Here is a 26,368-nt window from a genome sequence, read left to right as displayed (position 1 = left end):
GGCAGAGATAGTGGCGGCAATGGATGCAGGGAAGGCATTTGATAGGGTGGAGTGGGGGTATCTATGGGAGGTGCTGAGGAGGTTCGGGGACGGGTTTGTTAGCTGGGTCAAACTCCTCCTATGGGGCCCCAACGGCAAGTGTGGTCACAGGTCAGCACAGATCGGAGTATTTCCGACTATACAGGGGAACAAGACAGGGATGCCCGCTATCTCCATTACTGTTCGCGTTGGCAATTGAACCACTGGCCATGGCGCTGAAAGACTCCAGAAAATGGAGAGGGGTGATTAGAGGGGGAGAAGAACACCGAGTGTCACTCTACGCGGATGACCTACTGTTGTATGTGACGGACCCAGTGGTGGGGATGACAGAGGTCATGCAGATATTGAGGGAATTCGGAGATTTCTCGGGATATAGGCTTAACATGGGAAAGAGTGAACTTTTCGTGATACACCCTGGGGACCAGAGTAGAGGGATAGATGGCCTGCCTTTAAGGAAAGTGGAAAGAAACTTTCGATACCTGGGGATTCAGATAGCCAGGAGCTGGGGAACCTTGCACAGACTTAATCTGACACGACTGGTGGAACAAATGGAAGAGGACTTCAAGAGGTGGGACATGCAGCCACTGTCACTGGCGGGCAGAGTGCAGGCAATTAAGATGATGGTCCTCCCGAGGTTCCTATTTGTATTCCAATGTCTCCCTATACTGATCACTAAGGCCTTCTTTAAAAAAAATAGACAGGAGCATCACGAGCTTCGTGTGGGCAGGGAAAGTTCCGAGGGTAAGGAGGGGGTTCTTACAACGTAGTAGAGACAGAGGGGGACTGGCGCTGCCGAATTTGGGCGACCACTACTGGGCCGCCAATGTGGCGATGATCCGTAAATGGATGATAGAGGGAGCGGCGTGGAAAAGATTAGAGAGAAAGTCCTGTAAAGGGACGAGTCTAGAGGCGCTGGTGACGGCGCCACTACCGTTCTCACCAAAAAAGTTTACCACGAACCCAATGGTGGCGGCAACATTAAATATTTGGGGGCAATGGAGGCGACAGAGAGGTGTGCTGGGAGCCCTGGTGGGGTCCCCAATTAGGAACAACCATAGGTTTGCCCCAGGGAGGATGGATGGAGGATTCCAGAGCTGGCACCAGTTGGGAATTAGGAGGGTGGGAGATTTATTTATAGACGGGATGTTTGCGAGCTTGGGAGCGTTGGAGGAAAAGTATAAGCTGCCCCGGGGAAATTTCTTTAGGTATATGCAGGTGAGGGCGTTCACAAGACAACAGGTGAGGGAATTTCCATTGCTCCCGACACAGGGGATCCAGGATAGAGTGCTCTCGGGGGTGTGGGTCGGGGAGGGCAAGGTGTCAGAGATATACCGAGAGATGAGAGAAGAGGGGGAGGAGCTGGTGGGCGAACTGAAAGGAAAGTGGGAAGAAGAGCTCGGGGAGGAGATAGAGGAGGGTTTGTGGGCTGATGCCCTAAGCAGGGTAAATTCCTCTTCCTCGTGTGCCAGGCTTAGCCTGATTCAATTTAAGGTGCTACATAGAGCACACATAACGGGAGCAAGGGGGGAGGGGAAAGTTTCATTTTATGTTATTTGGTTAGCTTACCATGTTAGTTAGTTACTCTTTATTAGATTGTAGTTATCATGTTACTTGTACTGTTAAATTTTCTTTATGTTTGATGTGTAAGGGGAAAAAATTGTGAATGAAAAGTTTCAATAAAATATATATATTTTTTAAAAATGAGGTGTCACTCATTTGAGTGGTAATTTTATTTCTCTTGAGGTCTGTGAATCTCTGGAACTCTCTTCCTCAAAAGACAATGGAAGCAGAGGCTTTGAATATTTTTAAGGTAGAGCTGGATAGATTCTTGATTAACACGGGTGAAAGACCATCAGGAACGTGGGGTTGAGGTTACAATCTGATCCGCCATAATTATATGGAATGTTGGATGAGGCTCGAGGGGCCGAGTGGCTTACTTCTCCTAATCTGTCTGTTTATAAGTAGATGTAGGACCTTGTGCGTCAACTCCCGTTAAGGTCAGGTCCTCAGGCACTTAAGGGAGCACCGGCTGCCACTGAACCTGGGATTTAATCTAAATGAATGTGTAAAAGAAGAATAACCAATTGCAGTGATAGTCCTCCCAGATTGGTGACCTTAACCAGGATGGAACACAAATTAGCGACTAGTATTTGAACAGGATATAGTGGGGGAGTGGAGGTTTATAATGACGTGTTCACATCTCTTGGAGTGCAGTGGGATAGATGGAACTTCTTGAGGAAGGATGATCATAGAGATGGAGGACAATGCCTGTTGAACTGGATAGGCTTGTTAGGAAAGCAATCATTAACCAGGGATGGCGTTGGGTTTTGGAGGGCACAGAAGAGAAAATGAGTCTAAAGCGAACTAGATTGATCCTAGTATCTTACTCAAAAGCGCTCTACCTGGACATCGCTCTTTAAAGGTCAAAATCGACAATTATCGCACTTTCTGCCCCCAATGTTCAGGCGGACACCGTATAAATGATCTCTCACTCGGGATTGCTGAATCCTCGTGGAAAGTGCCGATTGTTACACCATATAAAATTTTTATACCATTGTCCCACCATTCGTACACTTTGTTCAGTAACATTCTGTTTGATTCTCAGTTCACCCTAACCCCTGGCATTTCTCAGCCCACGATGATTGTTAACTCCGATCAATGTCTGGTGCATTTTAGAATTTACCAGTTGTTTTGAAGCTTGGAAGGATCGGTAAATGGCCACTTGGTAGCTCGCAGAAATGAATTGAAACATTTTGTCACAGTTCTGAGAAACAGTGTTAAATTTGCTCGAGGATGAGGACCACCTTCCCCATCATTCACCCATAACCAAGGGGCTGGTTTAGCACAAGGCTAAATCGCTGGCTTTTAAAGCAGACCAAGGCAGGCCAGCAGCACGGTTCAATTCCCGTACCAGCCTCCCCGAACAGGCGCCGGAATGTGGCAACTTGGGGCTTTTCACAGTAACTTCATTTGTGACAAGCGATTTTCATTTCATGAGGCGGGCAGCAGCACACTTTGTTAAACCACAAGTTTCAATAAAGGTTTGTGCTGACGCGTTAGACTCGTACTAAATGAACATCCTGTGCTAGTATATTTGATGTGCAAGATCTCCCAAGTGGTTCTCTTGCAGCACTGATAGTAGCAGTAAGGTTGGATTTTTAATTGGTTCGGCGAGAGTTGAATTTTCTTTTAAGCTATTGAGATGTAAATTTTTTTAATGCATTTTTACGAGATGTTGGCTTCGCTGGCTGGGCCAGCATTTGTTGCTTATCCCTAATTGCCCTTGAGGGGGCATTTAAGAATCAACCACATTGCTATGGATCTGGAGCCACATGTAGGCCAGACCAGGTAAGGATGGCAGATTTCCTTCCCTAAAGGACATTAGTGAGCCAGCTGGGTTTTTTAAAATGACAATCAACAAATGTCATCATTAGACTTTTTAAATTCCAGATATTAATTGGATTAAATTTCCCCCACCTGCCGTGGTGGGATTGAAACCCAAATCCCACCCCCTCCATTTAGCTTGTGCGTTTTTGGCAACTTCTTTCCTCCTAAAGATCACAGAAGCCAATGTCTGCAATGTTTGTCATCTTAAAAGTGCTCAAATTACTAGGCTGTCAGTTTGTTAAAGATACCCATTAAAGTTCACGGTGTATTGTTAGCTTTTTATCTTTGCGGAGGTAATGATTCACCAGCTGATTAACAGCCCGACAGGCGACAGGCTTACTCTGTGGCTGGAACCAGCGTTATTCCAATATGGCTGGTTGGTATTCTGGGCTCCTGTGATTGATGCAGTGGTGGGGATGATCACCCACATCCACTGGATGGGAGGATCCCGCTGCATGTAAAGCCAGCTTCAGAGCTGCAGCTCCCACTTGCCAGGACTGTCTGGTATCTGAATCCAGATCTTCTGAGTCATTCAATCATGTGCTGATCTGTGCATCAGCGCTATGGAGATTTTCTGATTGTGCGATACTTCAAGAAAGCTGGTACATTCCAAAGCATGTATTTGTGTTAATCTGAGGTAAAGATGGCCAAATATGAAAGCTGTCACTGATTCAGAACAGACATAGAAAACACTTGGGTGAGGAATTTACTCTGATTGCCTATTGGTAAGACTGATTTGAGTCTTTTGGTGCTTTCCTCGCCCTTGCCATTTATCAGTCGCAAAGTCCACATACCATGCCAGGGCAGAGTACTTGATGCGGTATGTTTGCAAATATTGACCTTAAACCAGCCGCTCGGTTTATAAGAGTGTCTAGGTGTGGCTGCCAGCTCTGTGGCAGAGGGCCTGCCTTTATCTGGGCCTCTCTAAAGCTGCTACAGCGTATGGAGGGACTTTACTACACAAATATATTCTATCTGTATTGCATTCTGACTTTGTCTTTCATTGTAACAGGCCCCCAACACACAAGCAATGCGATATTGGCTACAGCAGTTGCAACAGAAAAGGTGGGAGTTCAGTAATAACTGCATTGTCGGGACAAGAGACAATCGAGTATCACCCCCGCTCCCTGATTCTTCTACTGGTCTAGTTGCTAAAGATGTAGGTAAGTTCTGAAAAGGTCAGTTCGAACACAGATTTGCTGCTTTTTTCTATGTTACACAGTGTGAGTAACTCGTGCTCAACATGAATTCTTTTATATACTGATCAGTCAGGACTTTTAAATAAAGTTCATTGGTAAAAACAAATTGCAGAAAATGGCCCTCATAATTTCCCACAGCCGGTATTCTTTATATTTGAGCCTTGAGTTTTGCCAAGCTATCTCGAGCAGAAGGTAAGGGGAAATCTGATTAACTCCCTAGTTGCCCTGACACATGCATTTATAGAATATAAGAAATAGAAGCAGGAATAAATCTCACAGCCCGTCTAGCCGACTCCACCATTCAATGGCCGATTTTGGGCTTCAACTTCCATTTTCCTGCCCACTCCCATATTCCTTAATTCCCCCAGAGACCAAATATCTGTCTATCCCAGCCTGAAATATATTCAACAATGGAACATTCACAACCCTCTGGGGTGGAGAATTCCAAAGATTCACAACCCTTTGAGTGCAGTAAATTCTCAGTCCTAAATGACCATCTCCTTATCCTGAGACTGTGGCCTCGTGTTCAGATTCCCCGTCCAGCAGAAACAATAACTCTGCACCCAGCCTATCAAACCCCTTCAGAATTTAGTAGGTGTCAATGAGATCGCCCCTCAAAACTCCAGAGAATATAAACCAGTTTACTCAGCCTCATCAGAGGACAACCCCCTCATCCCAGGGGACAATTTAGTGAATCTTTGCTGTACCTCCTCCAATGCAAGCATACCCTTTCTTAAATTTCTGAGTAGAGGTTAGCAAAAAGAGGCTGGTTGTTTTCTTTTTTCTTTCCCCTCTTCCCTCCAACCCAGAGGACCATTTTAGAAGCTGTGGTCTGTGATTGTGGTCAGACTGGAGACGAAGGGTCCAACTGTGTAGGTAGCAAAGAACCACGAGGGCACCTACACATTTTCTCCCCTCCCCCAAAGGTGGGTTTAAAGTTCTGGTAACCAATCCATACTGTTCCCCAAAGTTTTCAATGTAAACTTTTAGATGCCCTAATATATCTTTGAAAAAGAAAATTAATTGCGTTGCCCTTTGCAGCCCAGTAATTTGGCTGCGAGGTTCCCACTCTGATTCCTCACAACCATAAGTAACAATTCTTCAGTAACTCAGCCACGTTAAGATTGTAACCTTTCTGTAGAGGGAATCATGGCTCCCAAGACTCAATGGCACGGCACTTTTTATTCCATGTTTTCATTTAAGTCTGTCATGAAGAGGATAACATCTTTGCAGAAGTACCTTTTTTACATCAAAGTTATGAACTATCGAGACGACAGACCTGTACCATGCAGCCTGGCTGAGCTGCTTGCTCAGTTGATGTGCACAAGACTACGGTTGCTACTGCCAGAACAAATGTTACGCAGGCACAAAGATATTTAAATAGAGGAAAATTGTAATGAGGAACTGGAAGGTAAATTGTGCCAGCATTTTTGCTAAGATATAATCAGATTCCTCAGCCTTTTTAAAGATTGAGTATTTCCTGTACAACATAATCAGCCTACAAGTGTTCCCTGCTGGGTTGGTTGGTTAGAACTGGTTGTGTGATTAGCCCTAATTATACATAATTTTATGGGAACGTTCTGCAACGTTAGTTTATTAATATTAGATCTGTGTTTTTTTGGTTTTCATTTGTACTCCACCCCCCCCCAAAAATTCTCTTTTCAAAACAAAAGAAATCCCATTATAGAACATAGTACATAGAACAGTACAGCACAGTACAGGCCCTTCAGCCCACAATGTTGTGGCGACCATTTATCCTAATCCAAGATCAACCTAACCTACACCCCTTCAATCTCTGTGTAAAGAACCTACCTCTGACATCTCCCCTACGCCTTCCTCCAATCACCTTAAAATTATGTCCCCTCGTGACAGCCATTTCCACCCTGGGAAAGAGTCTCTGGCTACCCACTCTATCCATGCCTCTCATCACCTTAAGTTTTCACTTTGTGAAAACAAAATATCAACTCTATAATTATTCTCAATAGAATTTTTGTACTCAGTGGGGGAAATTAGTGTAACTGAGAGACCACAATTAACCTTTTCTTGGTTAAAGATGCTCCTCCCTGTTCTTCCCTTTCTTGGCCTCTTCCTGTTTGGAGTTTGGAGTGCTGAAGTGGAATTCTGTTACAGCACAATTCCACCTTTAGGAGGCAAATGTCATTCCAATAACCAGTTTGAAACCCTGTCTGGATTCCTTTTTCCACTTTTAAAACTAGAAGATTTAGCTGAAATTTGCTCCCAGCCCATAGATCAGGCCAGTGCTTCTCAACTCTGGAAGGTTCATAGCTAAAACAGAGGCATGTGGCACTGCTTCAATCAGTAGCACTCTTCAGTCAGACGTTTGTGGATTCAAGATCCACCCCAGACCATGAGCACAAAAATCAAAGCTTGGAGCATCACAATGAGGAAGTTCTGCACTTTTGGAGGCCCTGAGCGGGATTCTCTGTTCGCTGACGCCTATTTCGTAATTGGCGATCGGGCGGCGAATCCCTTTTTACGAACGAGTCGGGGGTGGGGCCAGTTTTTGGATGCTCCGCCCCCTCAGGGAGTACACTGCAGGCCGTTGGGACGGCCTCGGGACGTTACCTGAAGGCCCTCCCCCAATGCTCCGCCCCAATGGGCCAGGTTCACGACGGCGCAGTTCACTTGTGCTGTCAGTTTTCGTGAACTGGCATGGTGGCTGCGGACAGTGTCCAGCACCGCCACAGTCCCGGGGTGGGGGGGGGGGGGGGAGCCGTGCCACTGGCTGGACAGGCTTCGGCGAGGGCTGGGGGACTGGTGGGGGATGGTCCGGAGGTGGCAAGTGGGGCACTATCTGGCAGATCAGGTCAGGTTGTACGTTGCGACCGCTGCGGGTCACCGCCGTACGCATGCGCAGCCACGGACCCAATAATTCCCCGGCCGTTTATTCCTTAAAGGCCATGCGTTTTATGTGGGGTGGCCGCTAGCCCCTCACCGGTCGGAGGGTCGGTGCTGGGGCCTTGCCAATTTTTTTCATCGTAGAACTAGACACTTCATCCGGACATAGCCTCAAAATCCGAGAATCCAGCCCCCTGTCTTTTGGATGAGATGTTAAACCAAGGCCTCCATTTGGCCCCTCAATGAATGTAAAATACCTCATGCCATAATTTCAAAGAAGAGCCAGGGAAGTTATCCCTGGTGTCCTGTCCAATATTCATCCCTCAATCAACATGACAAAAAAAAAGATTATCTGGCTGTTATATTGCTGTTTGTGGGAGCTCGCTGGGTGCAAATTGACCACTGTGTTTCCCACATCAAAACAGCAATTAGCCAACAGCAAAAGTACTTATTTGGCTGTACAGCACTTTGGGGAGTCCTATTGTTGTGAAAGGCGCTATATAAATGCAAGAAATGTTTCCATCAAGCGAGTTTCTCCCCTCAAATCGAGCATTGATAGAAGTAAGAATAGAAAGGAGGATCATGACACCAGTATTCCAATCTAGACAATAAAGGTTCCCCCCACCCATACTTGGTAAGGTAAAATGTTCAATGAAATTAATCAATTTTATTCACACGTTGTTTGGCAGCTGCCTGTGTTGTAAAACTGCTGATTATAGTGATGGTTCAGTGAAGAGGATACTGAATTGCTGTAGGTCCAAATAATCTGTAACCCTGTTGGACCATGTCTATGCTTAATTACATTTTAAAATGATTATAGTTCAGAGTTTTATGGCAAAATGACATACAGCAAAGAAGCTTTGTGTATATTGAACCCTTCACAGCTGGCAAGTTGGTAGTAAATTCATTTAATTGTCTCGCTAACACAGAGTAAGCAATTATCTTAATGTGGTGTCACCAATGTCCTATTGCTACTCATCTTGATGAATGCTTCCCTCCTGTTTGTTGTTGCAGACGGAAGCCGATTCACCGAAAAACATCAGGTGATCTGGCTTCTGTTTTGTTCTCAATTTCTTCTAAGAATCACGGTAACACAGTGGTTAGCATTGTTGCTTCACAGCGCAAGGGTCCCAGACTTGGGTCACTGTCTGCGGAGTCTGCGTGTTCTCCTTGTGTCTGCGTGGGTTTCCTCCGGGTGCTCTGGTTTCCTCCCACACGTTTCCTCCTTCACTGCTGCACTGGAATGTCAGCCTGAATTGTGTGCTCAAGTCCTTTGAGTGGGATGCAAATGCATGGCTTTCACCCTGCAATAAAATATAAAGCCACCAAATCTGACACTGAGAACTTTCTTCAAAAGATTGGCAAACTCAGCCACGGAGGAGGGACCTGCAAATAGGAATCTTGCATGTGCCTTGTTGACACATTAGAAGCCAGCAAAGTCGGAATAGAGAAGCGAACTCCATAATGAAGGTTGAATGTTCCAGCACTAAAATCGCTTTTTATAGTTAGAATAGAGAAATGTATCCTGGTTGGGGACTTTTTGCTCATCAAGGTCAGGATGTCTGTGCAGAGGAGAAATGTTCAACTTGCTGACAATTTTGTTTCAGTTTTGCCTTCCATTGTTGTTGGTGCCGTGTATCACCAAGTGTTCTCTGCTCAAGTACAGCAAGTCTCCACTCTCTCCAAAGCATTTATTTTGGTTAGGGTGATCATTCGCGATTCAATTCTATGTGAATTTTTCCCCCATCAGTCATCCTGATGGTGGAAAAATCTATCTAGAACTGGAGGGCACGGTGGCACAGTGGTTAGCACTACTGCCTCGCAGCTCCAGGATCCCAGGTTCAATTCTGGCCTCGGGTGACTGTGGGTTTTCTCCGGGTGCTCCGATTTCCTCCCAAAGTCCAAAGATGTGCAGGGTAGGTGGATTGGCCACGCTAAATTGCTCCTCAGTGTCCAAAATGTTTGGCCGGGTTACGAGGATAGGTAGAAGCCTATTTTTCCAAGGGCTGGTGCAGAGCCGATGGGCCGAATGGCCTCCTTCTGTACTGTAAATTCTATGATTCTATAACACAGTTTAAAAATATGAGGGTTTCATTTCAGAATGAGGCGAGGAGGAATTTCCCCACCCCCCAGTGAGAATTGGAGGCTATGGGTCATTAAATATGTTCAAGGCTGAGTTTAACAGATTTCCAATCGACCGTTAAGGAGTATGGGGCAGGAAAGTGGAGTTAAGGCCACATCTGGTCAACCATGATCTTACTGAATGGCGGAGCAGGCTTGAGGGGTCGAATGGCCTATTCTCATTTCTTGTATTCCCTGAGTGAGATTACCAGTTTACAGTGGATCTACAAACTCCGTGACCTAGATTCAAATGTTCAAATTTATCTGACCTCATGGACTGATGTTGAGAATAAAATGATCTATGGGAAGGAGCACAGTACATTATTGTCACCCAGTCTTGAAAGAAATGCATTAAGGAATACACACATGGGCAGTGTTTCTTAGGAGTTCTTTGAGTGTCATGGACAAGTTATTTGCTAAATACTGAAGGGATTTGTTTACAGGTGATCCAGGAAATGTGATAAAACCACAACTGCAACAGGATGTGTTGTGAAGGAAGCCATGATGTGTTTGTAAGATGGAAACTTCTGAGTGCTGAATGTTAAGGAGTGGCGATTTGTTATATAAATTATAGGTCATTGGTATTAGCTGTCAGCTGCAAGATTTCTAACTCTAAAACATTTAATCTCCTCAAATTATGCATTCATTTCATGAAAGTGCAAATTGAATGAATGGACTTTCCATCATTTTGCTGTTAAATATAGGTTAATACTACTGCCGCACAGCGCCAAGGACCTGGGTTTAAGTCTGGCCTTGAGTGACTGTGGAGTTTGTATGTTCTCCCCGTATCTGCGTGGGTTTCCTCCGGGTGCTCCAGTTTCCTCCCACAGTCCAAAGATGTGTAGGTTAGGTGAATTGGCCATGCTAAATTGCCCCTTACTGTTCAGGGATGTACAGGTTGGATTACAGGGATAAGGTGGGGTGGGCAGGGGAGTGGATCTGGGTAGACTTGATCCTTCAGAGGGTCGGTGTAGACTCGATGGGCCGAATGGTCTCCTGCACGGTAGAGATTCTATATGATTCAGTGCAACCTTTCTAAGGAAAGAGCTTGGAAGATGCTGTTGAATCACATTAGTCAAGCATATGCTGCCAGTTGTTTGAATTCTGGTTTGAAATGAAATGAATGAAAATGAAAATCGCTTATTGTCACAAGTAGGCTTCAAATGAAGTTACTGTGAAAAGCCCCTAGTCGCCACATTCCGGCGGCGCCTGTTCGGGGAGGCTGGTACGGGAATTGAACCCTGCTGGCCTGCCTTGGTCTGCTTTCAAAGCCAGCGATTTAGCCCTGTGCTAAACAGCCCCTTTGTGTAATTCTGCGTAATTCTTTGTGTAATTCTTTTTGTACGTTTTGTGTAATTCTGCGCACATTTTAAAGTCAAAGAAAACCAAATTGAGAGTTGTGTTCAAGTGCTTTGGAATTCTCCACCCCATTCCCATGTAAAGAAATGCACAAGATGTCAGAATCGGAGAAGCAGAGAGATCTGGGTGTGTGTAGAGATAGTGGTGGTGATAGAGATAGGAAGAGCGGAGGCCATCGGAGGGATAGAAAATAAGGATGGCAATTTTAAAATCAGGGCACTGGTGGACTGAGTCAATACGGTGATAGATGACCAGGACCGTGTATGAGTTAAGATATGAACAACAGAGTCCATCAATAGGAAACCCTGGCAGATGTTTCTTTTCCCCCTTCTCAGCTTGGAGACACTTAATTGTTCAGATCACTCAACACTAACAAGAAATTGAACCAAGAACATTTCCGGTCTTGTACAGACCACACATCATCACTTATGAGTCATCAGCCTGGCAACGCCAAATCATTGCTCTGCATGTGTGCAGTTATTTACTCGGCTGCAGGATGATTGGAGTTGAAAGCACACTCTGGGTTAACATGTAGCAAAGTCTGTCAATTGACAAGCTAGCGTGGCTTTTACTAAAGGTGGTGGTTCTTTCCTTGTGAGAAGGTAGCCTAAAGAAAGCTAGTCAGTTATTTTTGATTTTCACGGACATTTTGCAGTGAAGAGGAATGCATGTAAAGATTACCTTGTGCTTATAAAATAGTAGTGTAAAAAAGAAAGGGTAAAACTATTAATGTGACAACTCCAAGGATTCATAGGTCAAGCCAGTCGAAAGCGCTCAATGTGTAATCATGATAAAAGGTTCGTTTAATGAAAAAGAATCTTTTATGTATGAGCATTTTTTTTTTTATAAATGTTTTTATTGATTTCATGTTTTATGGTCCATGGTCATTATTGCCAAGTCAAAGTTGTATTTTTACAAATTTCCATCGGGGGTGGTGGTGTTTGGGAGGAGGGGGGGGGGGGGGGGGGGGGGAGTGGTACCCCCTACAGAGAGCGACACGTGGATATACAGCTGTGTTGTGATCTGTGAACTGGCACCCTCTGGCCCTATTTTCGGGTCCCTCCTCCGTGGCTCTGCTGCCTGTCTTCTGCCCCCCTCCTTACCGCTCCCCCCCCCCCCCCCCCCCCCAAGCCCCCACCACCACTCTTTCCTTTGTTTTTGTGGCACATCTGTGCCTTCCCCCACCTACGAACAGGTCTTTCAACAAGTTAGTGAATGGCTTCCACGTCTTGTGTAAGCCTTCTTCCGACCCGTGGATGGTGAATTTTATTTTCTCCAGTTAGGAGGAATTCCGACAGGTGGGACAACCAATCTGCAGCTTTGCATGGTGCTGCCAATCGCCAACCGAGCATGATTCTTTAGCAGGCAAAGGTTAGGCCATTGGCCCTCCTTCCCATGAGTTCTGGCTGGTCTGAGACCCGGAAGACAGCCACCTTGGGTATAGCTCCACCCGTACCCCCATGACGTTGGACATTGCCTCAAAGAAGGTTGTCCAGAATCCGACAAGTCCTGGGCAGGCCCAAAACATGAGAGTGTGGTTGGCCGGGCCTCCCTGGCCATTCACATTTGTCCTCCACCTCCGGGAAGAACCTGTTCATTCGGGTTCTGGTTAGGTGCGCTCTGTGCACCACCTTTAGCTGCATTTGGCTCGACCCTGCGCACGTGGAGGTGGTTACCCCCCCCCCCCCCCCCCCCCTCTCCTGTCTCTACCTTTTAAAAGTGGCGTCCATTGTGGCTGGAGTGAACCTGTGGTTGTTGCAGATGGGGGCCATGGTGGACATTTCGGTCAGGCCGAAAATATGTGAGCATTTGTTGAAGCATAGTGAAAACCTACGCCCAGCCTTTGTGACATGAAAGGTTTGTAGATTCTTTTAAGCACTAAAGCAGCCGTGGCCACGTCACATCCTCTAGCAGTAACCACTGGGTGTTGTAACTCTTTGTCCTCTTGATTTGATACCATCGTCCATGTTGCTGATGTGTGTGGGTGGAAAGAGACATTGTCCAACTCGATGGGATCGTTTTCTGATGCGTTGGGGTTTAGACTGTGATCTATATCTGTTGTAAAAGTGGCTTTTTCACTCTTCCTGATTCACTACCTTAGCGTTGCCTTTGTACACTCCTATTTAAAGCATGTATCGTATACACATTTTAGTGATCTAGTTAAGGTCCATACTGTATAGAGTTTCCGTGAGTCAGGTTTTCAGTGCATTTGGCAGGGCTGCAGATTAAATACCGTAACTTGGCTTTGAGGCATGGAAACTTGGGGAGCCGAGGGCAGATTTACAACTTTCCTTGCTGAGGATCATTGCGCAAGTAATGGTTAAGAGTAGCTTGTAGGGCAGCACGGTGGCGCAGTGGTTAGCCCTGTTGCCTCATGGCGCTGAGGTCCCAGGTTCGATCCCGGCTCTGGGTCACTGTCCGTGTGGAGTTTGTACATTCTCCCCGTGTTTGTGTGGGTTTCGCCCCCACAACCCAAAGATGTGCAGGCTAGGTGGATTGGCCACTCTAAATAGCCCCTTAATTGGAAAAAATGAATTGGGCATTCTAAATTTAAAAAAAAAAAAGAGTAGCTTGTGACTATTTTTGTGTTTGCATTGTGCTGTTCTACTTGACCTGGCAGGTTGCCCTCCTTTGTGAAGATGGAGGGGTTGCCGTTTGTGAGTTCTGAACTGCAGACATCCGCTTCCAGACCACATTTGTTTCTAATTTGAGACGATGTTTGAAAAGCTAATATCAAACGGCTGCATGAATTGTCCAGACTTGTAGCAATGCTTCAGGTCCAAACTGGTCAAAAACCAAAGGAAAACATTGGGATATTAATGCCTTTGTTTGGATTTGGATTTTGTTTATTGTCACGTGTACCGAGGTACAGTGGAAAGTATTTTTCTGCGAGCAGCTCAACAGATCATTAAGTACATGAAAAGAAAAGGAAATAAAAGAAAATACATAATAGGGCAACACCAGGTACACAATGTAACTACATAAACACCGGCATCGGGTGAAGCATACAGGGGTGTAGTGTTAATGAGGTCAGTACAGAAGAGGGTCGTTTAGGAATCTGGTAACAGCGGGGAAGAAGCTGTTTTGGAGTCTGCTCGTGCGTGTTGTCAGACTTCTGTATCTCCTGCCCGATGGAAGAAGTTGGAAGAGTGAGTAAGCCGGGTGGGAGGGATCTTTGATTATGCTGCCCGCTTTCCCCAGGCAGCGGGAGGTGTAAATGGAGTCAATGGATGGGAGGCAGATTTGTGTGATGGACTGGGCTGTGTTCATGACTCTGAGGTTTCTTGCGGCCCTGGGCCGAGCAGTTGCCATACCAGGTTGTGTTGCAGCCCGATAGGATGCTTTCTATGGTGCATCTGTAAAAGTTGGTAAGAATTAATGTGGACATGGCTTTGGCTTTGTAGAGAAGGGAAGAAACGAGACTCGATTCCATTCAGCCTTGTCTAAATTGACGTGTTTTATATCAGTGCAAGTACTGGACCAGGTAACAGGCGAAGTTGGTTATACTGTTTTTGTCTTGTGCATGTGTGAAGTTAGACATGTTGTGTCTCACCATCATGTGATGATGTTTTCCAGCTGTCCTTGCGACACCCTAAATAGAAAATGACTGTTAAAGTAATCGAGCTCTTTGTTTGGGGAACTGATATATGGCAGATATTCGAATAGAGGAAGACAGAATTTTTGGGAGCCCCCCCCCCCGGCAGCACTCACCCCATGTCACCCAGGGGTGCCGAGTGTGATTGCCACACCCTGGCTGCCACACTGATTGGGGTCACCCTGAGGAAAATCGCAATCTGTGATTTGTATGTCGAACAGTGGAAATATTAACAGCAGCCAAGAGAGAAAATGCTGGGAAATCTCAGCAGGTCTGGCAGCATCTGGAGTGAGAGAAACGAGCTAACGTTTCGACTCCAGGTGACCTACTTTGCACTCCTCCAATTCCAGCCTGTAGGACACCCTACATTTTAATCACGTTGGTGGCGGTGCTTTTAACTGCCAGGCCTGTAAACCTCCCTACATCTCTCTCGCTTCTCCAAAATGCTTTTAAACCTCTTATTTTGACCAAACATTTGCCCAAATATCTCCTTATTTCACTCGTCCAATTTTGTTTGCTAGGTTTTCAGTGGGATGTTTAACTATTGGAAAGGCCACTACACAAGTACAAGTTGTTATTTTGGTGCACAAGCTACGCAGCACTTGAGATCTACTTTATTTGCTTTGAAGATTCTTGAAAGGACTGTGTGTGAACTTTGACCACTAAGAAATACCTCTGATGAAAGCCGTGTCCATGTTGTGTATGGAAGTTTGCAGTCTCGGAGGAAGTGCCAGTTTGATATGTTTTGAAATTGGGTTTCATTCTGACACTACTAGAAATAGAGGCACTAGAACTTGACTAGCAAAATAGAACTTTGGAAAACCTCCTCCTGTCCTCCCACCCTCTCTTCCTCATTTGTCCCAGCCATTTGGTTCTAATCTTTGTTCCTGTGCGGAACTGTAGCCTCTCCCTCTGCTGTTATCAAAATCTGTCCAATTTTCGAACAAGGGACAAAGGTGGCTGCATTCCTTCCCAAGGAGCTAAAAGTAGTACCGCCTTTGGTCATGACATATTTCCACGGTGTTGAGAAATGAGCTGAGTGCAATTTGATATTTTCTCCGTTGATCTCTTACATATTCAAAACACAGAATGTAACTTTGCAGAGCTACTACAAATAAAGAATTCCGAAAATTTGTCTGTGTATTAGCAATGCAGAGCAAGAACAGGCCATTCTGCCATCCTGCCGTCCCATCACATTGGTATGACAACTCCATTCCAACCATCACAGGTGCTGGTCTTCAGCCAATTTGGTTTGCTCCACGTGACATAGAGAACAGCTGAGTGTATAGGATGCAGCAAAGGATTCTTCAGTTGTACTGCTGAAGACTTGTGTTCCAGGACAAGCCACACCCTAGCCAGGTTGTTCCAGTACAGTTGCAACACTGGCACATAGCTGCTAAAGTGCAAAATTGCTCAAGTCTGTCCTGTCCCCACAAGGCAGAAAAAATCCGAACAGGCCAATTAGTGTCCCGTCACTCTGCTCTGGATGGTAAGTAAAGTGATGGAAGGGCTAGCTCTGAGCGTTATCAGCTGGCACTTAATCACCAACAACAATGCCAATCTTTACATTGACTGAAACTTTACCTTTTAGCTGCCTCTCGCTGATTTGGGGACTGATCAGATTTTGGGCTGTGTGTCGCAACAGAGCTGACATCAGGTTTATCCATGAAATTTTGTGCACCATTATTAATGCAAACTATAGGAATGCCCCTGCTGGCATTTCATTGCCCCCAGTCACTGATGAGATGCAAATTTTTTGAGCGGCAAATATATTTCCGTGCAGTGCCTCAGACTTTATAACATTTGCTATGATTGTTTCCCAGCGACCACAAATTGTAATGTCGCTGATTTATTTTACTGTTGAAATTCCTGTTGCAACAAATCTCAAATTGAGACACTATAATTCTGACGATTAGCTGAGCTCAATAGGGGGTAATTCTTAGCTTTTGCTCAGTTAGCTGCTTACAACCAGGACAATAATAGGGGCTTCACAGTTGGGAATTTTCGCAGAATTGTCCCTCATTTAGCCTAAGATTTTCCAGATTTTTTACCTTTTCCCAGGAGAGGGGGTTGGATTGAGTTTAATGGAGTAAGCAGGTAGTGTCTGATGAGATGGGTTACAATCTTCATGAATCCTGGTAAGGGTGGCAGATTTCCTTCCCTGGCGGACATTAGTGAACCTCTTTGACTATGCTTTGGTCAGTGCTCCAAAAACCCTTCTTTAGCTCAATGTCAATCTTTTTTTAAATATAAATTTAGAGTACCCAATTTTTTTTTTCCAATTAAGGGGCCAATCCACCTAACCTGCACATCTGTGGGGGTGAAACCCACGCAGACATGGAGAGAATGTTGCTCGGTGTTAATCTTTGTCCAACTACACTCCTGTGAAGCTCCTTGGGACATTTTAATCCATGAAAGGTGCTACATAAATGCATTCATTGTTGTTTCTAAAGCAACGTCCAAGAAAGCAATGTAGGGACTCACATTTTCTCAGTGAGGGATGCCAGAGTGCAGCAACATTTTTTTTAATTTAGAGTACCCAATTCATTTTTTCCAATTAAGGGGCAATTTAGCATGTTCAATCCACCTACCCTGCACATCTTTAGGTTGTGGGGGCGAAATCCACGCAAACACGGAGAGAATGTGCAAACTCCACACAGACAGTGACCCAGAGCCAGGATCGAACCTGGGACCTCGGCGCTGTGAGGCACTGCACCACCGTGCTGCCCTGGAGTGCATCAACATTAATCAAATTTTGACTCAACCGATAATGACCCAATCGGTGTGGAATTGTGCACAAATAATCTGTAATTCAGATCTGTGAAGGGAACGGATCACACAATGGTTCAGAGGTACCAAGTAATACAAATCACAATACAAATCAGGATTGTGTGTTTTCATGTCGCTGAATATGGTTAGCACTGCTGCTTCACAGCTCCCAAGGTCCCGGGTTCAATTCCGGCCTCGGGTGACTGTCTGTGTGGAGTTTGCATTTTGTTTCAGTGTCTGCTTGGGTTTCCTCCCACTGTCCAAAGATGTGCAGGTTAGGTGGATTGGCCATGATAAATTCCCCTTAGTGTCAAAAAGGTTAGGTTGGGGTTATGGAGATAGGGTAGCGGCGTGGGCTTAAGTAGGGTGCTCTTTCCGAGAGCCGGTGCAGACTCGATGGGCCGAATGGCCCGCCTCTGCACTGTAAAGTCTATGATTCTATGAACGGGTCCATGTGACAATTGTTTTTCTTCAAAAAGGCAAGGATCAGCAGAATCCCTAATGAGCCAGCTGGCAGGGAGCTCATGTTTTTACAGGCAGCCCCAGTTAGCAGAGAAACGGGTTCCAACAGACAGAACAAACGCATCTTTTACCAAACCAGGTCAATTCAAGGCTTTGGAAAGCATTGCTTCTCGCTGGCCTTTCATTGCAGCAAAGAACTTCATAAATATTAAAAATCGACAACATGTTTTAAGGGGCATCACTTAGTTTGAAAACAGTATTTCTAAGCGAAATGTACAACGAACAAATTACTATGCAGACGTGTTTTAATGAGTAAAGAATAGAAATTAGGGACACCAAAGCAGCTTGCATCAGGTGGGTGGCACGGTAGCACAGTGGGTAGCACTGTTGCTTCCGGCTTGGGTCACTTTGTGCGGATTCTGCACGTTCTCCCCGTGCCTGCGTGGGTTTCCTCCGGGTGCACCGGTTTCCTCCCACAAGTCCCGAAAGACGTGCTGTTAGGCGAATTGGACATTCTGAATTCTCCCTCAGTGTACCCGAACAGGCGCCGGAATGTGGCGATTAGGGGCTTTTCACAGTAACTTCTTTGCAGTGTTAATGTAAGCCTACTTGTGACAAAGATTATTGTTATTATTATTCTCTGAGACCCTTGTCGGCTCAATCTTTTATATTGCAGTGAGAAATTTCCATGATCATAAAATGAGATGGGGAGCACTGGCCCCGCACCTGCAGGTGATGTTCAATGACTCACTGTCAAGGGGGGTTGCTGCCGCCCACGCTGGCACAGGCCTCGGTCTCAATGATCCCCAAAAAAGAAAACGCCCGTCTCACCCCTGAACACGAACGCTAAAGCTCTGGCGAGGTAACTGGAGAGCTCCTTGACAGAAGTGATTGCGGAAGGCCAGACCGGGTTTGTCAAGGGCGCACAGCTAATGGTGACCATCAGGTGCCTGCTGAACATGATTATGAACCCACCGTGGGAGAGGACATCAGAAGTGATTGTCTCTCTAGGTGCTGAAATAGCCTTCGATTGAGTAGAATGGTGGTACCTCATGGGGGTGCTGGAACAGTTTGGGTTTGGACCAGGGTTCACCTCATGGGTGAAACATCCAAAGGGCTCCCATGGCGAGCGTACGGACGAACACCACCAGCTCTGAATATTCCCGGCTACACAGAGGCACGAGGCAGGGGTGCCCATTGTCCCCGCTGCTGTTTGCTCTGGCAATTGAGCCACTGGCCATTGCTCTTCAATCAGAGAGGGAGGCGTTCAGAGAGGAGGCAGGGAGCACTGTATGCGGATGACCTGTCTCTCGAACCCCTAGCCAGCATGGGCAGGATAATGGAACTCCTGAGAGAGTTCGGAGCCTTCTCAGGTTATAAATTCAACCTGAGCTAAATCTTCATGGGAACAGAGCTGGAGGCGCTACCGTTTAAACTGGCCCAACGTGATCGTAGCATTAGTAACTGGGTTAATATTGTCAGGCTACTTTAACTTCAAACTCTTACAACTACCAGATAGTGGAGACTTTCCGACAGAAGTGGAAAAACAATATGGTACCCCACTGTGTTCATTTGTGAACCTTGATGAAATATTTGACTCCAATGAAACCAGAGATCTGTCTGATTCTTTGTGTGCATGCATGAACTCTGACCAGATTTGTTCCATAGTCATCCACAGTATACACCCAGGACGGTTTTATCTTCCCTAGACCAGCATGTTGAGATCGACTATAGTGCCCAACCACTGTCTTATATAAGATTACCCAAGCCAACTTAGGCTGAAGGTCAGCTCTATGCATTTCCTTGCTCTTCTACTCTGGTTAAACTGCGTTGCAGGTGAGTTTAACTTGGGATTTTTTTTTTCTTCCCCAGAAAAAAATTGGGTGATTAGGAAGCATTTGAAAATAAAGTGGAGGAACTAATTGGGTCATATGCCAAGCAAGGGTGGTTAGTTTCTTTACAGAGCATTATGACACATCGGTGATACGATTCGAGGAAGAATATATAGCTACTTCCTCGATTCCCCAAGGTCTTCCTGATCAGAATGCACTGATAAACTCAAGTCGCTGGCAGTTTTGTTAGCTGAAGGCAACAGAATGGCATGTGTGTATTCAGCTGTAGCGAAATACTGGAAGTGTGTGAGGTATTCTATACAAACCACACCAATTTAAATAAGAAATGGATCTGCTTCTCGACAACCAGCTTAATAACCTAGTCGCGTGCAAGGTAAAGTAGGAGCATGGACTCGGAGGGAAACCGGTGTATCAAGTACAAATACTCTGTCATTTCTTTTCATGATTACTCCAGATTAAATGGCATCAAATGGAGATTTTCCTTTTCCCCCCCCCAAAATAAATTTATAGTACCCAATTCTTTTTTTTTTCCCAATTAAGGGGCAATTTAGCATGGCCCGACCACCTACCCTGCACATCTTTGGGTTGTGGGGTGAGACCTGAGACCTGGGGTGAAGCAAACATGGGGAGAATGAGCAAACTTCGCATGGACAGAGACCCGGGGCTGGGATCGAACCTGGGTCCTGAGCGTCGAGAGGCAGCAGTGCTAACGACTGCGCCACCACGCCGCCCTTAAATGGAGGTTTTCTGCACAGTTTTATATTCTGTTCGATGTGAATTTACCTCAGCTACACCCTTCCCTTCCGATCACCGTTGGGTAATGAAATTGTGATCTGGTTGGTGCCACTATGAGGGACAGTGACAAGATGTGATGTGAGCAGTATGTTCCTTTGGCTTCATTCAGTAAGAATTAACAACAACACCACCTCCACAATAGTCCTCAACACCAGGGCCCCACAAGGCTGCGTACTTAGCCCCCTACTCTACTCCCTGTACACATACACGACTGTGTGGCAAAACTTGGTTCCAACTCCATCTACAAGTTTGCTGACGATACGACCATAGTGGGCCGGATCGCGAATAACGACGAGTCAGAATACAGGCGGGAGATAGAGAACCTAGTGGAGTGGTGTAGCGACAACAATCTCTCCCTCAATGCCAGCAATACTAAAGAGCTGGTCATTGACTTCAGGAAGCAAAGTACTGTACACACCCCTGTCAGCATCAACGGGGCCGAGGTGGAGATGGTTAGCAGTTTCAAATTCCTAGGGGTGCACATCTCCAAAAATCTGTCCTGGTCCACCTACGTCGACTCTACCACCAAGAAAGCACAACAGCGCCTATACTTCCTCAGGAAACTAAGGAAATTCGGCATGTCCACATTAACCCTTGCCAACTTTTACAGATGCACCATAGAAAGCATCCTATCAGGCTGCATCACAGCCTGGTATGGCAACTGCTTGGCCCAGGACCGCAAGAAACTTCAGAGAGTCGCCCAGTCCATCACACGAACCTGCCTCCCAGCCATTGACTCCGTCTACACCTCCCGCTGCCTGGGGAAAGCGAACAGTATAATCAAAGATCCCTCCCACCCGGCTTACTCACTCTTCCAACTTCTTCCATCGGGCAGGAGATACAGAAGTCTGACAACACGCACGAACAGACTCAAAAACAGCTTCTTCCCCACTGTCACCAGACTCCTAAATGACCCTCTTATGGACTGACCTCATTAACACTACACCCTGTATGCTTCATCCGATGCCGGTGCTTATGTAGTTACATTGTATATCTTGTGTTGCCCTATTATGTATTTTCTTTTATTCCCTTTTCTTCCTATGTACTTAATGATCTGTTGAGCTGCTCGCAGAAAAATACTTTTCACTGTACCTCGGTACACGTGACTATAAACAAATCCAATCCAATTTCAGTCTGGGCAGCTCCTTAGAAACCTTAGCAGTTTTGTACATTCTTATTGTAGTCTCCAGTGTCCCCCTCATTATGCAATGCTTGTTATTCAAACTTGTTTTGAAAGCAGTTGTGATTTTTAAGTGTGGTTATATAAATGCTATTGCGAGCAGAAGCGTGTTTATTTTTAAAGCTGATACATTACTGTAAATATTAATGTTCTGACAAATGTGCAGGAGGCATACCATCCAGCATAGCAGGATTAAATGGATCAGTACTGACCTGGTGCAGCTTGACTGTATATAGATTGTTTGGGTCACTGGTAGTTTGATCCAAATTATCCTTTTGTGTAGAAAGGAAGATGAGGGAGGGGGAAAAAAAGGTTTACATTAGAGACTTGTCCTCTTGGAGTGAGGTCATTCCAGATAACACACGCTGTGCAGATGTGACCTTGTAATTTCGGCACTAAATTTAGGAAGTTGAGTGAAGTGTTTGTGGACAAGTGAAGTGTTTGTGGATAAACAAGGTGAGGTAATTGAGAATTGCAAACCTGAGGAAATTTGCCCTCTGTGATCGGAACACATCAGAATGGGGGAAAAGTTAGACATGTAATAGGTTTCAAGCAAGTGAAAGGGGTGGGGAGGGTGCAAGGAGAAGGTGGAACCTTTATGAACTGGAAGACGAGACAAATGACAAAATGGTTGGTGCAAGTCTCTCTCTCTCTCAAAAGGGGAGAGGGGCCTTTGTTCCTCGGGGACTATGGCGACTATAATGAACAGCTGCCACCCGAAAGGAAAAACAGGATTTAAGAGCAAAACATGCAAAGGAAAGGTCTGAAATTGCTGAGTTTGGAAGGCTGCAAAATATTTAATTGAAAAATAAGGTGATATTCCTCAAGCTTGCATTGAGCTTCACTGGAATAGTGCTGTAAGCCAAGGAAGGACGGATGGATGTCAGCATGACTGCAAGGTGGAGAATTAGGATGGCAGCTTGGTCATGCTTGTGAAGTGAACAGAGGTGTCCCGCAAAGCAGTCACCCAGTCTATATTTAGTCTCCCTAATGTGGGGCAGACCACGTTGCGAGCAGTGAATACGAGATACTAAATTGAAAGAAGTGCACGTAAATCACTTGTTTCACCTGGAAGGCGATATTTGGAATTTTTTTTTTACAACCCAAGTTTGATTTTTTTTCTTTCACTTAAACCTTCTCCCTGTTGTGCCTCAGAATGCCAACTACTGCAGTGTGATCTTGTCGCTGCCTTCCCTGGTGCACAGTTCTCTGGTTGCATTTACTGGGTTATGATTCCATGGGTGCTTAACAGGTTTATGAAGTACTTTTGAACTGCGTTACTGTTGTAGTAAGGGAGACATGGTAGCCAATTTAAGCATAGTCTGATCCCACAAATAGCATTAAGTTAACTCTTCAGTAAAATATTGTTTGAGGGATTTCCCAGAGCACTGTAAAAACTAACACCCTACTCATTTATGGATAGCTCTCTGGGTTCTTGAAGGTCACATGAGGCCTCAGTTTAAATAAATAAATAAAAAATAAATAAATACTCTTTATTGTCACAAGTAGGCTTACATTAACGCTGCAATGAAGTTACTGTGAAAAGCCCCACATTCCGGCACCTGTTCAGGTGCACACGGAGAATTCCGAATCCTCAGCTGAGACGGGAATTGAACCCGCGCTGCTGGCCTTGTTCTGCATCACAAACCAGCTGCCTAGCCCACTGAGCTAAACCAGCCCCCTAAGTGCTGGAGTTTAACAGCTGATTTGAAAGAAGACACCTTTGACACTTTAGTACACTCTCAATACTGCACTTCTGAAGTAGCAGCATGGATGGTGTGGTCATACATCAAGCCTTCAGACTCTGGCACAGCGGTGTGTCAGACGGGCTCTTTCTGACCTCTTGGCCAATTTTCATGTATGACACATGACAATGTATTGCCCGCTTTTGGACCGCGGGGAACATCCCACCAGAGCCTAATCCTATCCTCACCTACCAGACAAAAGTATTTCCAGCAAGTGTTAATGGATGCATGGTGGCACAGTGGTTAGCACTGCCGCCAAGGACTCTGGTTCAATACCTGCCCTGGGTCACTGTCTGTGTGGAGTTTGCATATTCTCCCCGTGTCTGCGTAGGTCTCACACCCAGAAACTAAAGATGTGCAGGGTAGGTGGATTGGCCACGTTAGTAAAATGTTAATGGATCGTGGACAGGATCGGGGTCCATGGCAGGTTTGTAAGGCAAGGCAGCCCTTTGGGTTCTGCAATTGGTGGTGGCACAGGGCTGGAGGGTGGCAATGAGAATTTAGGGGTGTTTAGTGCCGTACCTCGACACACTCCGTATAAAACAAATGTTTATTTTATGCTTAATGCAATAAAAGACGTCACAATAGAGAGACTCGTTGAAGTGTATATAATCATTGTTGACTGATCAATGAAACAAGTAGACATGTTGGTGTGTGCATGAGCTTGCTGCTATTGAGATTAGTCCTACGTGCTTTAGTGGACTACGTAATACTGTGCACACTGGGCAACTTTATTTCATTTTCATATTTGTTTTTCGAACCCTAGCTGGGAAGTAATTAAAGAATATCCAAGGATCTCTTGAGTTTAATTAAAATAGGATCTGCAATAATTCAGTGGAAACTTCAGAAGCAGCACATCAAACACCTCATAGAATGGAAAATGTAAATAAATGTTTAGTGAAATTTAATTATTTTGATGTTTATATATGGAGCCATTATGTCTCCATACCATAGAAAGCTGAACAGTTGACCTAGTTCATTCAATGCGAAAGCTTTCAGCGTAATTTTGCCATATAAAATAAATCTAAGAACTTGTATCTTGTCCAATAATCTGCTTTATGTTTGTACTCCGACTCATGTGTTCTTTAGCTAAGTCTTCAATATCCTACTCATTGTGTAGTCATATTTTCCACTGTTTCTAAGGGAGGATTGTGAGGCCAATGATTTGCTCTGGATTAAGGTTAACCACCACCCTGCTTTGACTGAAATATTTTCAGCAATGTTGGTTTTTCGTACTGTTGCAGTCTCTGGTAACTTTACCTTGTATATTAATTCCAGATGTATCCTGTCTTTCACAAGCAGCAAGGGACGTCGAAGAAAGTGCCAGAAGTGTGCTGGATATAGTAGATGCCCCAGAAACATTGGTGGGTGAGCGAGCAGCGTGCTATCCGTCTCCTGTACACCCCACGACCATTAATTTCTCCTTGAAGCATTGGGGAACGGAGATCAGGTGAGACAACGTTGCCTTGAGTTATATGGAAAACTGTCCAAATTCTGAATGCTTCCAAGCTACTCCAGAACCACGGAACATAAGTTTAAAAATTAAGCCTTTAGGAGTCTGAACTCGAGGGGTGGAATGGTTTTCACACTGGGTGGCAGATTTGTGGGATTGATTGTTGGAAACAACTGAAGCATCCAGTGTATGTTGTTCAACAGACAAGTGGTTGCATTTCCAAAGAGAGGGAATTGGGGATATAATGAAAAGGCAAACAAAGGGAATTGACCTTTGCGAAAGGATCAGGCTTGTTGTGTTCAGGCTTTATCTCATCCTTAAAAATAATTCTGCTTTCATTCAAAGTCTACAAAGAGCAGAATAATTCCAATTTACTCTGCTCCAGACCTCATTACAGCCTTGGCCCAATCATGGGCAAAAGAGCTGAGCTCAAGAAGGGAGGTGAGAGTGACTGCCCTTGACATCAAGGCAGCATTTGACTGTGTGTGGCATCAAGGAGCCCTAGCAAAGCTGAGGTAAATGGGAATCATGGGGGAAAATTTGCCACTGGTTGGAGTCATGCCTCGCACAAAGAAAGATGGTTGTGGTTGTTGGAGGCCAATCATCTCAGTCCCATCGCTGCAGGAGCTCCTCGGGGAAGTGGCTTCAGCCCAACCATCTTCAGTTGAATGAAAAAATGAATGAAAATCGCTTATTGTCACAAGTAGGCTTCAAATGAAGTTACTGTGAAAAGCCCCTAGTCGCCACATTCCAGCGCCTGTTTGGGGAGGCTGGTACGGGAATTGAACCGTGCTGCTGGCCTGCCTTGGTGTGCTTTCAAAGCCAGCGATTTAGCCCAGTGTGCTAAACCAGCTGCTTCATCGGTGACCTTCCTACCACCACAAGGTCAGAAGTGGAGAGCTAATGATTGTGCCATGTTCAGTTCCATTCACTGCAATTCAGATACTGTATCTGTGTCCATATACAACAAGGCTTGGGCAACATTGAGGCTTGGGCTGATAAGTGACAAGTTACATTAATGCCAAACAAGTTATAGACGTAAGGTGCCAGACTTAAGAAGTGTCCTTCAATAAGGCGCTAGACGTAAGACAAGTAATAGACAGTGACCTGCTCCAACAAGTGAGTCTGCTTCAACAAGTGAGTCTAACTATCTCCCCTTAACATTCAATGGTATTACCTTCACTATTGATGAGAAACTTAACTGGACCAGTAACTATAAGAGAAGGTCAGAGGCTGAATATTCTGCAATGAGTATTTCACCTTCTGACTCCCCAAAGCCGTCTCACCACCTACAAAACACAAGTCAGGAGGATAATGCTTTGTTCTGTACTTCCTGGATGAATGCAACCTCAATAGCACTCGAGGAGGTTAGCACTGTCCACTTGATCAGCACCCTACCAACCACCTAGAGCACCACATACACTCCTTCCACCACTGATGCATTTTGTCAGCAGTATGTACCATCTACAAGATGCACAGCAACTGGCCAAGTTCCTTCGACAGCACCTTTCAAATATGCAACTCTACCACCTAGAAGAACAAGTGCAGCAAA

At 45.3% G+C, this 26,368-nt stretch overlaps 1 protein-coding gene across 3 annotated transcripts in view; it reads left to right on the top strand.

Moving 5' to 3' along the window:
- tbc1d2b (TBC1 domain family, member 2B) overlaps positions 1 to 26,368 on the top strand; it is a 119,915-nt gene that overhangs the window by 30,681 nt on the left and 62,866 nt on the right. Inside the window, exons 1-3 of one of the 3 annotated variants that reach the window (XM_072492963.1) lie at positions 3,301 to 3,387; positions 4,439 to 4,589; positions 24,642 to 24,813. In XM_072492963.1, the coding sequence (XP_072349064.1) occupies positions 4,457 to 4,589; positions 24,642 to 24,813 (305 nt within the window). In that variant the 5' untranslated portion in view covers positions 3,301 to 3,387; positions 4,439 to 4,456. Of the gene's footprint in view, positions 1 to 3,300; positions 3,388 to 4,438; positions 4,590 to 24,641; positions 24,814 to 26,368 lie in introns of those variants that run through there. The other 2 variants (XM_072492962.1, XM_072492961.1) reach the window with 2 other exon arrangements.

The sequence above is a fragment of the Scyliorhinus torazame genome, chromosome 30, assembly GCF_047496885.1.
Source record: "Scyliorhinus torazame isolate Kashiwa2021f chromosome 30, sScyTor2.1, whole genome shotgun sequence".
Taxonomy (NCBI): Eukaryota; Metazoa; Chordata; class Chondrichthyes; order Carcharhiniformes; family Scyliorhinidae; genus Scyliorhinus; species Scyliorhinus torazame.
This window is presented reverse-complemented; position numbering and strand designations above follow the sequence as displayed.